Consider the following 12500-nt stretch of genomic DNA (forward strand, 5'->3'; position numbering starts at 1 on the left):
TTTAGTCCTGGTTTAGTCCTGGTTTAGTCCTGGTTCAGTCCTGATATTTGGCACAAAAGTCCAGCATCACAGTTTAAACCAGGGAATTAAGAAATGTATAATTCTCCATTTTGTTTTTTGTTTTTTGTTTTTTTTGGAGACAAATAAAGAAGTTTTTGTTTTTTTCGTTTTCTTATTTTTGGTTTTATTCTGAAAAACAAACGGATTTAGGAAGACGGAACTTATTTTTTGCTTTTTAACAACAGGTACAACAAACTCGTCCCTTCTGAATCCAGGTTTAACGATAAAAAATAAAATAAAAAAAGAAATAGAAATGGAACGGCAAAAATCCAAAGCGGAGCAAACGAAAAGAACAAAAGGATGTGAGGGAGGAGAGGAGCCGGTGATGGAGAGAATGAGAACAGAACGAGTGGGAAGGACGTCTGTAGGACACAGCCAGAGCCCATTTCAACTGTGACGGTCCAGGACGCTTTATTTTATTTTTTTTAGTCCACTTTAAGTCCTGGTCTGAGCCCGGTCCTGGACTCCACGCGGTCTACATGCAAAAATACATCTTCAGGGAAACGCCAGATGCCCTCCCAGAACGTTCGGAAAAGACAATTAGACGATTTAAGTAAATAAATTTGTGAAAAAGAAAAAAAAGTTTGTGCTTAAAGTTTAAATAATCAACTTGTTTTGTGGCTGTTTTGTGTTCTGTTCCTCGTACTTTTTGGTCAATTTTAGTGCAAATTAGGTAAATTACAGCTTTAAATACCAGTAAAAAAAGTGGACGCTGCAGTTTCAAGTACTACATGACATCACACAGCACTGCCCTGAACAACAGTCGCTTCTCTCTCTCTGTAACTGCTGCCGTGAGATTCGTCGTTTTGGTCTTAAATGTTCGTATTAACCCGCGACACATGATCCTGGTGTTTTTATTTTGCCATTTTATCCTGATATAAATTTCTGTTCTTAATCCTAATATTGAACTCGTCACCGAATTTGCTTCTGTAACTTGCCTGCCTCGATGAGCTTCATTTGGCTGGAGGTGAACGCTGTGGGTGACGTCACACTCGCTCAGTCCACTTCTTTACACGGTCTATGGGCTTAAAAAATATTAAAATAACGCTTAAAAAAATATATATATATATTATTATTATTATTATTATTTACTTATTTATTTATTATTATTATTATTATTATTATTATTTTATTTATTTATTTATTTTTTTATTTTTTTATTATTGTTTTTTTTTTGTATGTGTGCTTAGTTCAGTCTGTCTTATTGTGGATGTGCTGGTATCCAATCCCTTAAATTTGACAAATTATAAAAAAAAATATAAACCGAGTAGTAATTTACATATAAAAACAACCAGGTGGTATTTACATTTATTTATTTATTTATTTATTTTTAAGATTTTAAGTTCAAATAAAAGTTGGCTGTGTCCAACTCAAATTTACAGAGGCCAGAATTAAAAACTGAAACTATGTCGTGGGCCAAACTAAATATTTATAAAAAAATTTCTACAAGATCTGCATGTTTTCTCTTCTTTCGACATATGTAATGTTAAACCTTTTCTTATTAAATTAAATGTTTAATAATAGTTTTGCTTAAACAAGCAGAATATAAAATAATAACAACATTTTAAATAAATAATGTTTCTATAGGTGAGGGTGGGAACCTCTGGTCATGAGCTCTGGGTCATGACTGAAAGGACGAGATCACCGATTCAAGCGGCACAACTGAGTTTCCTCCGCAGGGTCTGGACGCTCCCTTAGAGACAGAGTGAGGAGCTCGGAGTAGAGCCGCTGCTCCTCCACGTGGAGAGGAGCAGTTGAGGCTCGGGCGTCTGTTCTGATGCCTCCTGGACGTTTCCCTCAGGAGGTGTTCATGTTCCACCAGGAGGAGGCCCCGGGGAAGACCCAGGACACACTGGAGGGACTATGTCTCTGGACTGGCCTGGGAACAACTCGGGGTCCCTCTGGAGGAGCTGGAGGAAGTGTCTGGGGTGAAGGAAGTCTGGGAGTCCCTACTTAGACCGGGCCCCGGATAAGTGAAAGAAACTGGATGGATGAATGTTCTCTACAGTCCGTCTGTGTGCGGCGGCAGATCTAACACAGATGATCTGATATGATCTCACGGGCCAAATATAATTATATCATGGGCCAAATTTGGCCCCCGGGCCTGAGTTTGACATGTCTGCTTTAAACAATGATACGAATAATTGGCACTGAAGAAAGCGTAATTGTACATTTTTATTTTGTGATTTGTAATTCTTGACGTCGTAACTTTTCAGTTCATATTCTGATGGATAAAATACACACAGCACATTTTCTTTACGACTGGACTCATTTGAAAGTTTATGAATATTTATTTTACGCTCATCTACAGACAAATATGCACAGATTTCCCAAATATGCACACGAATATTTATGAAAACATTCTTACAGCCAAAATTGGGCAAATTCTTCCGTAGTGCATAAAATCCAGGGCAATGTGAAGGTATGAAAAAGAAAATAAATTTGTTGCGCATAAATGTGATGATCTCTGTTTGCAACTGATGAATAATTGTGACTGAAATTAAATGCACTGATTTAAAAAGTTTTATCGGTGTTGATGTTTTGTCTGGAAAAGGGAAAAGACGGCAGAGAACAGAAGACGATTTTTCTTTCTGTCGTCTTCACTCTTTTCTTGTATGTTTGATGTTCTTTTTTTTACACTTTATGAATGAAATAAATAAAAATAAATAAATAAAATCAGTGTTAAATGGCAGCCTGTCGTACCTTTGGTGAATCTGGGGGGGTTGTCGTTGACGTCGGACAGGGTGATGCTGACGGTCGTGGTCCCGGACAGACCCCCCATCTGTCCCGCCATGTCCTTGGCCTGGATCACCACCTGGTACTGCTCCCTCACCTCGCGGTCCATCGCCGGGAGAGCCGTCTTTATCAAACCTGCCGCAACGCACACAGACCACGTCAGGTTACGAAAGGCGACACAGACGCACGTCAGGTTACGAAAGGCGACAGAGACGACGTCAGGTTACGAAAGGCGACACAGACGACGTCAGGTTACGAAAGGCGACAGAGACGACGTCAGGTTACGAAAGGCGACAGAGACGACGTCAGGTTACGAAAGGCGACACAGACGACGTCAGGTTACGAAAGGCGACAGAGACGACGTCAGGTTACGAAAGGCGACACAGACGACGTCAGGTTACGAAAGGCGACACAGACGACGTCAGGTTACGAAAGGCGACACAGACGACGTCAGGTTACGAAAGGCGACAGAGACGACGTCAGGTTACTAAAGGCGCACTCTGGAACTTTCCGCAGTGTGACAGTAAACAGCTCTACTTCTCGTTTATTCAGTCACAGGTGGTTTTAAAGCTCAAAAATACCTCGAAAAATAAACGTTCTGAAGAGAAGAAGAGGAGTTTTTTCAGTTATTTTAAAGACGCTGGACCTGATTTTTATCGTCTGAAAAAAACGTGAAAAATCAGAACTAGTTTCTTTTAGACGGTTTGCACTGGTCCAAAGTTTTTCCACATTTATCTGATGTGTTCAGAGCCTGAGTCCTAAAGGTGCATTCTGTAACTTTTCTAGTCACGGATGAAAATAGGACTAAACCAGGACTAAACCAGGACTAAAACCACAACTAAAACTAGGTCTAAACCAGGTCTAAAATCGGGTCTAAAATCAGGACTAAAACCAGTTCTAAACCAGGACTAAGCCAGGACTAAACCAGGACTAAACTAGGTCTAAACCAGGACTAAAATAAAGACTAAAATCAGGACCAAACCAGGACTAAAGCAGGAGTAAAACCAGAACTAAAACTAGGTCTAAACTAGTTCTAAACCAGGTCTAAAATCAGGTCTAGACCAGGTCTAAACCAGGACTAAACCAGGTCTAAACCAGAACTAAGCCAGGACTAAACCAGGACTAAACCTTGACAAAAAACAGAACTAAAACTAGGTCTAAACCAGGTCTAAAATTGGGACTAAAATCAGGACTAAAACCAGGTCTAGACCAGGTCTAAACCAGGACTAAACTAGGTCTAAACCAGTTCTAAACCAGGACTAAACCAGGACTAAAACCAGAACTAAAACCAGAACTAAAACTAGGTCTAAACCAGTTCTAAACCAGGTCTAAAATCAGGACTAAAACCAGGTCTAAACCAGGACTAAACCAGGACTAAAACCGGAACTAAACTAGGTCTAAACCAGGACTAAAATAAGGACTAAAATTAGGACTAAACCAGGACTGGTCAGGTTTGGTCTCCGTGAAGATAAAAAGGTTTAATGCCATAGTGTGGAACATTTCAGTCCCAACAATAACCTCCGCCAGAAAAGTTACACAGTGCAGCTTTAAGAGTTTTCGGTTTGATTTGGTTCATGATTTTACTCAGACTCAGAAAATTAAATGAAGATGCTGTAAATTATTTTTCTGGTTTAATCCTAGTTTAGTCTAATCCTGGTTTAGTCCTGGTTTAGTCCTGGTTTAGTCCTGGTTTAATCCTGGTTTAGTCCTGGTTTAGTCCTGGTTTAATCCTGGTTTAGTCCTGGTTTAGTCCTAATTCAGTACTAGTTCAGTCCTTGGGTTCAGCTTTGTTTCAGCTCTGGTTTAGTCCTTGTTTAGTTCTGGTTGAGTCCTGGTTCAGGTTGGATTTTTGGCCCAGTTCAGTCCTGGTTCAGTCCTGGTTCAGTCCTGGTTTAGTCCTGGTTTAATCCTTGGTTGAGTCCTCGTTTAGTCCTAGTTCAGTCCTGGTTCAGTTCTGGTTTAATCCTGGTTCAGTCCTTGGTTAGTCCTGGTTTGGTCCTATTTTGAGCCTAGTTTATTCGTTGTTCAGTCCTGGTTAGTTCTGATTCAGTCCTGGTTTAGCCCTGGTTTAGTCCTAGTTCAGCTCTGGTTTAAGTTGGATTTTTGGCACAGTTCAGTCCTGGTTCAGTCCTGGTCCAGTCCTGGTTTGGTCCTTGGGTTCAGCTCTGTTTTAGTCCTGATTGAGTCCTGGATCAGGTTGGATTTTGGCCGAGTTCAGTCCTGGTTCAGTCCTGGTTTAATCCTGGTTTAATCCTGGTTTAGTCCTTGTTTAGTCTAGTCCTGATTCAGTTCTGGTTCTGTCCTCGGTTCAGTCCTGGTTTAATCCTGGTTCAGTCCTGGTTTAGTCCTGGTTTAGTCCTGGTTTAGTCCTGGTTTAGTCCTGGTTTAGTCCTGGTTTAGTCCTGGTTTAGTCCTTGTTCTGTCTGGATTCTTTCAGCACTTTCAGATGAGCCTCTAACATGGTTGATCCCAGATGTGCGTGGACCAGGTCTGGACCAGGTCTATATCTGGATTTGTCCTCCTCTGCCCTGTCTGCCCCTGTCTGCTCCTGTCTGCTCCTGTCTGCCCCTGTCTGCTCCTGTCTGCTCCTGTCTGCCCCTGTCTGCTCCTGTCTGCTCCTGTCTGCTGCCCCTGTCTGCCCTGTCTGCTCCTGTCTGCCCTGTCTGCTGCCCTGTCTGCTCCTGTCTGCTCCTGTCTGCTCCTGTCTGCCCCTGTCTGCCCCTGTCTGCCCCTGTCTGCTCCTGTCTGCTCTGTCTGCTCCTGTCTGCCCCTGTCTGCTCCTGTCTGCTCCTGTCTGCTCCTGTCTGCTCCTGTCTGCTCCTGTCTGCTCCTGTCTGCCCTGTCCTGCTCCTGTCTGCCCTGTCTGCCCCTGTCTGCCCTGTCTGCTCCTGTCTGCCCTGTCTGCCTGTCTGCTTCCTGTCTGCTCCTGTCTGCCCCTGTCTGCTCCTGTCTGCTCCTGTCTGCTCCTGTCTGCCCCTGTCTGCTCCTGTCTGCTCCTGTCTGCTCCTGTCTGCTCCTGTCTGCTCCTGTCTGCTCCTGTCTGCTCCTGTCTGCCCCTGTCTGCTCCTGTCTGCTCCTGTCTCCTGCTGCTCCTGTCTGCCCCTGTCTGCTCCTGTCTGCCCTGCTCCTGTCTGCCCCTGTCTGCTCCTGTCTGCACTGAGAAACACAAATGGAAGTGTCTTATTCTTGATTCACACCGGCTCAAGTCACAGGTCACGTCTCTGGAGAGGCGAGCCACACATTTTAATGAATGAATTACTCAAGTCTGACTCATGGTTAATTCAGTAAAGAAAAGCTGCACTATGTAACTTGTTCTCACATTTTTATTTATATTGATTGATTTATTTTTTACTGCAGTCCTCTTTATTTATTTATTTATTTATTTTTTACCATGGTCCTCAGGTTTTTTTTTTTTTTTTTACCATGGTCGTCACTTTTTAAATTATTATTATTATTATTATTATTATTATTATTATTATTATTATTATTATTTATTTATTTATTTATTTTTTTACTGTGGTCCTCACTTTTTATTTATTTATTTTATTTTTTTTTTACTTTTGTCCTGGTACTTCTTTTTTTTTTTTTCTTCTTTTTTTTTTTTTTTTTTACCAAAGTCCTTACTTTTATTATTATTATTATTATTATTATTATTATTATTATTATTATTATTATTATTATTATTTTGTTTAATTAATTAATTTATTTATTTATTAGATTTTTTTTACCAGGGCTCTCGCTTTATATTTCTTTCTTTTTTTAAAATTTTTTTTATCACAGCCGTTATTTATTTTTTATTTTTTATTTTTTTTACTAAGGTCCTCACTTTAAAAAAAAATATTATTATTATTTTTACCTTGCTCCTCATTTTTTTTTTTTTTTTTTATTTTTTTATTTAGACCTGGTTTAGTCGTCATTCAGATCTAGTTCAGACCTAATTTAGTCCTGGTTTAGTTCTGGTTTAGTCCTGGTTTAGACCTGGTTTAGTCCTGGTTTCGACTTGATTTAGTCCTGGTTTAGACCTGGTTTAGACCTGGTTTAGTCCTGGTTTAGTCCTGGTTTAGACCTGGTTCAGACCTGGTTTAGGACTTGTCACTGTAAAGAATCATCTGCACGTGTTTCCTTGCGCCCCCTGCTGGAGCTCTAATCTAACAACAGTAATTGCGTTGGGCGGCCGCGCGTGTATTTTGAGTATTTTGAGTATTTTTTTATTTTTATTTTTAGACGAGCTGCAGGTGTGGAGCCCCGGCGGTCATGATGTACGCAGCAGATCTGACAGGGGCGCACCTGTCAGCCGCCTCACCCGCCTCACAGCTGCACGAGTGACTCACACGTGTCACGCCCACCGCAGTTAAACGTGTCCAAGTCCAGAGTCCAAGTCCAGAGTCCAGAGAAGAATTAACAGAAAAACACACACGTCAACATGTTAGTAGGGATCATTATACCTGAGATTTAGACGAAAGAGGAAAGAACAAAATTTAATCTAGTTTTTGTTGTTTCCTTCTTATTTTTTCACTACAATTTGTGTTTGGAGAGATTCATGTGTGTTTGAGTCATTTTAATCTCCTGTTTTTAGACCTGGTTTAGTCCTGATTTAGACCTGGTTTAGACCTCATTTAGAGCTGGTTTAGACTTAATTTAGACCTGATTTAGTCCTGGTTTAGTCCTAGTTTAGATCTGGTTTAGTCCTGATGTAGACCTGGTTTAGACTTCGTTTGGACATAGTTTAGTCCTGGTGTAGTCTTGGTTTAGACCTGATTTAGACCTTTTTTAGACCTAGTTTAGACCTGATTTAGTCCCGGTTTAGACTTGGCTTAGACCTGGTTTAGTCCTGGTTTAGACCTGATTTGGACCTCATTTAGACCTGGTTTAATCCTAGTTTAGACCTTTTTTAGACCTAGTTTAAGTCCTGATTTTAGACCTAGTTTAGTCCTGGTATAGTCCTGGTTTAGTCCTGATTTGGTCCTGATGTAATCCTGATGTAGACCTGATTTAGACCTGGTTTAGATCTGGTTTAATGCTGATTTTAGACCTAGTTTAGTCCTGGTTTAGTCCTGATTTGGTCCTGATGTAATCCTGATGTAGACCTGATTTAGACCTGGTTTAGTCCTGGTTTAATGCTGATTTTAGTCTTGGTTTAGTCCCAGTTTAGTCCTTGGACGGCACAGTTTGGAGTAAAAGTTTGAGGTCTGAAAACTTCTCAGAAAAATAAACTTGTATGAAAACGTTTTTTAAAACCTAAAAAATAAACTAAAATCAAAGCTTTTTTCTTGTTTTATTTTTTTTCATGTCGGTTTTACTTTTTGGTGTAAAAGTGCCAAAAGCGTCTCTATAATCTGACGCATTATTTATTTTATTCCGAATTAAATTTTAACGCGGTAAATATCTCCACACTTCTGTTTCCGCGGCGACAGAGACACGTCACAGCGAAGTGCCGTTTCCCGCGAATAAAAAATGAGATTCTCACGTCGGGTTCGTGTTCAAATGTGAGAAAAAGCTTTTGAAATGACTCTTTTATGACGCCGTAAATAAAGGAACCCAGAGGTGTCGCGCAGGTTTTCAAACGCACGAGGAAGAGAACGGAAGGATTAAGTAAAAAAAAAGAAAAGAAAAGAAGAGAAGAGGAGCATTTTCAGTTTTATTAAAGACGCTGGACCTGATTTTTATCGTCTGAAAAACGTGAAAAACAGAACTTGTGGTCCAAAGTTTTTCCTCATTTATCTCACGTGTTCATGAGTCCTAAAGATGAAAACAGGACTAAACCAGGACTAAATCAGGTTTGAATCAGGTCTGAAACTGATCTGAATCAAGCCTAAACCAGATCTAAACCAGGTCTAGACCAGGACTAAACTCAGGACTAAAACTGGGTCAAAAATCAGGACTAAAACCAGGACTAAACTAAGTCTAAACCAGGTTTAAACCAGAACTAAACCAGGTCAAAATCAGGACTAAACCAGGTCAAACCAGGACTAAACCAGGACTAAACCACATTTAAACCAGGTCTAAACCAGGACTAAACCAACTAAATCAGGACTAAACCAGGTCTAAAACCAGGTAAAACTAAAAACAGGACTAAACCAGGACTAACCTAAGACTAAATCAAGACTAAACCATTAAACCAGACTAAACCAGGTCTAAAATAAACCAGGACTAAACCAGGACTAAACCAGGACTAAACCAGGACTAAACCAGGTCTGAACCAGGTCTAAAGCAGGACTAAATCAAGACTAAAACCAACTTTAATCCAAGTCTAAACCAGGTCTAAAATCAGGACTAAAACCTGGATTAAACCAGGACTAAACCAGAACTAAATCAGGTCAAAAATCAGGACTAAAACCAACTTTAAACCAAGTCTAAACCAGGTCTAAACCAGGACTAAAATAAGGACTAAAACCAGGACTAAATCTAGGACTAAACCAGGAGTAAATCAAGATGAAAACCAGGTCTAAAACAGGACTTAACCAGAACTACACCAGAACTAATATCAGGACTAAAACCAAATCTAAACCAGGACGAAACCGGGACTAAAACCAGAACTAAAACCAGAACTAAAACAGGATGAAAATCAGGGCTAAACCAGGACTAAACCAGCTAAACCAGGACTAACATCACGTCAGAATCAAACGTTTTACGGAGAAAAACTTTGGCACCTAAATGCACTTAATGTCACACTGTGGAACATTCCAGACAGAACAACAGCGTCTCCATGGAAACGAGCAGGCGACAGATCCCTAAATGAAAACCTGAGTGAGTGTCTGACCTGTATCCGGGTCGACAGAGAAGTACGGCTGCCCCTCCAGGATGCTGTACACCACTTTGGCGCTGTTCCCGTAGGTGGCGTCGTCCGCGTCCGTCGCCGTCACCTGGATCACCGACGTACCTGCAGAAGAAGAAGAACACAGGTCACATGACGTCATTCACCTGAGGGCGAGGCTGGAGGTTCAAGTCCCGCTTTAACTACGAGCAAAACACTTCGACAATCACAGAGACGAGTTTTCAGAAAAGTAAAGTCGACCGGTTAGAAAAAAAACTCACTTTCAGGAGTCCAGTAAAAATCTGAAATATTTGGTGGTTTTTTTACGCAAAATGATGCAGAATCCTGTTATTAACATGTAATTAACATGGAATTATCCGTGTTATTATCATGTTATTAATGTTTATAATCACCTACAGAACATTAATTATAAACTATAACATCTGAACCAGGACTAAAACAGGACTAAACCAAACCTGAACCAGGAACCAGGACTGAACCAGGGAACCAGGACTAAACCAGGACTCTGAACCAGGACTACTGAACCAGGACTGAACCAGGACTGAACCAGGACTGAACCAGGACTAAACCAGGACCTGAACCAGGACTGAACCAGGACTAAACCAGGACTGAACCAGGAACCAGGACTGAACCAGGACTGAACCAGGACTGAACCAGGACTAAACCAAGTCTAAAATAGGACTGAACCAGGACCAATCCAGGTCTAAACCAGGACTAAACCAGGACTGAACCAGGTCTAAACTAGGACTAAATTCAGGACTAAAACCAGAACTAAAAACAGGACTAAACCAGAATCGATCCACTTCCCAAAACCCTCACGTGTTTTTTTTTTTTCTCTTTTTCTTTTCCCTAAACTTAGATTTAATCGCGTTGAGTCGTTGATCTGTTTTTTTTTTTCCGTCTTTGTCTCAAATGTTGAATCTAAAAACAGCTTCTTCTTCTTCTTCTTCTTCTTCTTCTTCTTCTTCTTGTTCTGTCTTCGTCGGCGTCGGCGTCTGTCCCTGAGTTTTCCCCGGAGCGTCTCTGGTCCGTGCTCTTTCTCTCTCGTCCGTCATCGATCCCGCGGCCGGTCGATTCTCACTAATGTATTTTTCTAAGTATATCTGCTGTTAGCGTACGAGCGGCACCGCGACGGCCTCCCTCGCTAACCCCGCCGTCCTGTCAGCGTCCGCCGGGCTAAAAGTCACGCAGACCGAAACCACAAACGACGAGGTCTGGTTTCAGCCCGGACTGTTTCTGTTTCTGTTTGTGTTTGTGTTTTGTTTCTGTTTGTGTTTTTGTTTGTGTTTCTGTTTGTGTTTTTCTGTTTTTGTTTTTGTTTTTGTTTGTTTTTGTTTTTTTTGTTTTGTGTTTTGTTTGTGTTTTTTGTGTTTTGTGTTTGTTTTTTTGTGTTTTTTTGTGGTTTTTTTTTGTTTTTGTTTGTGTTTCTTTGTTTGTGTTTTTGTTTGTGTTTTTGTTTTTGTGTTTTTTGTTGTTCTGTTTTGTTTTGTTTTTGTTGTTTTGTTTGTGTTTTTGTTTGTGTTTTTTGTTTTTTTTGTTTTGTTTTGTGTTTTTTATTTGTGTTTTTGTTCATTTGTGTTTTTTTTGTTTTTATTTTTTGTTTTTTGTTTGTGTTTTGTGTTTTTGTTTGTTTGTGTTTTGTGTTTTTATTTTGTGTTTTGTGTTATTTGTGTGTTTTTTGTTTTGTTTTTTGTTTTATTTGTGTTTTTTTGTTTTTGTTTTTTGTTTGTGTTTTGTTTGTGTTTTTGTTGTTTTGTTGTTTTTGTTTTTATTTTGTTTCATTTTGTTTTGTTTTTGTTTTTGTTTGTTTTCGTTTGTGTGTTTCAGTTTTGTTTGTGTTTTTTGTTTGTTTTTATTTTTTTTGTGTTTTTGTTTTTATGTTTTTGTGTTTTGTTTTTTTGTTTTGTGTTTTGTTTTTTGTTTTTGTTCATTTGTGTTTTTGTTTTTGTTTCTGTTTTTGTTCGTGTTTCTGCTTCTGTTTCTATTTGTGTTTTTGTTTTTGAGCGCGGTTAGCAGATGTTAGCACGTGTTAGCTGGCGGGCGGCGGCGGCGGTGGGGGGCGGGGCCTGACGGGGCCTGGCGGGTCCTGGCGTCGCCTCATTAGCCTCTGGAGCGGCTTAATTGAGTAGAAATATTTAATGACAAACTGGTTTAAATATAGACGTGAAAAAACAATGAGACCAGAGATTTGGTACCAAGAAAACAGACGAGAAAAAAACGACAACGACAAAGACGACGACGACGACGCTACTTCAGCATTGATATTTTAGATTTTATAGTTTAAAGTCTCACTCGTTTTACACCCTCTTCTTTTCTTTCTCTACACCTCCTCCAACTCTTCTCCTTTGTCTCTCTCTTTCTTTTCTGGCTCTCTATCTTCTCTCTCTCTCTATTCTTTCTCTTCTTTGTTTCTCTTCATTCTCTCTCTCTCCTTTTTTTTTCTCTTTCTCTCTTCTTTCCTTCTCCCCCCTCTACATCTTCTCCTTTGTCTCTCTCTCTCATTGGTCTCTCTCATTTCTCTCTCTCTTACTTTTGTCTCTCTCTCTCTCCTTTGCCTGTCTCTCTTTTCTCTCTCTCTTCTTTCTCTCGCTTTTATCTCTCTCTCTCTCTCCTTTGTCTCTTTCTTTTGTCTATCACTCTGGTTCTCTTCTTTGTCACTCTCTCTCCTCTGTCTCTCTGTCCTTTCTCTTTCTCTCTCCATTGTTTCTCTCTTTCTCTCTTCCCTCTCTCTTTTGTCTCTCTCCTTCTCTTCTTTGTCTCTCTCCTCTCCTGTCTCTTTTGTCTCTCTTTCTCTCTCTCCTTTGTCTCTCTCTCCTCTCTTTTCTCTCTCTCTCTCCTTTCTCTTTCTTTTGCCTATCTCTCTCTTTTGTCTCTCTCTCTTTTCTCTCTTCTCTCTCTCTCTCTTTTTGTCATATTTGTCTCTCTCTCT

The 12500-nt window shown here is 40.2% G+C and overlaps 1 protein-coding gene across 1 annotated transcript in view; it reads right to left on the bottom strand.

Annotated features, from left to right (window-relative positions):
* The window catches only part of LOC110165159 (cadherin-6-like), an 81624-nt gene that overhangs the window by 38941 nt on the left and 30183 nt on the right, over positions 1 to 12500 (bottom strand). The window contains exons 3-4 of the mRNA XM_055151234.1: positions 9557 to 9676; positions 2764 to 2931 (exon numbers count right to left, since the gene is read on the bottom strand). Of these exons, the coding sequence (XP_055007209.1) occupies positions 2764 to 2931; positions 9557 to 9676 (288 nt within the window). The remainder of the gene's footprint in view (positions 1 to 2763; positions 2932 to 9556; positions 9677 to 12500) is intronic.

Source organism: Boleophthalmus pectinirostris, unplaced genomic scaffold (genome assembly GCF_026225935.1).
Source record: "Boleophthalmus pectinirostris isolate CB_2022bp ecotype Guang Dong unplaced genomic scaffold, ASM2622593v1 HiC_scaffold_15, whole genome shotgun sequence".
Classification (NCBI taxonomy): domain Eukaryota; kingdom Metazoa; phylum Chordata; class Actinopteri; order Gobiiformes; family Gobiidae; genus Boleophthalmus; species Boleophthalmus pectinirostris.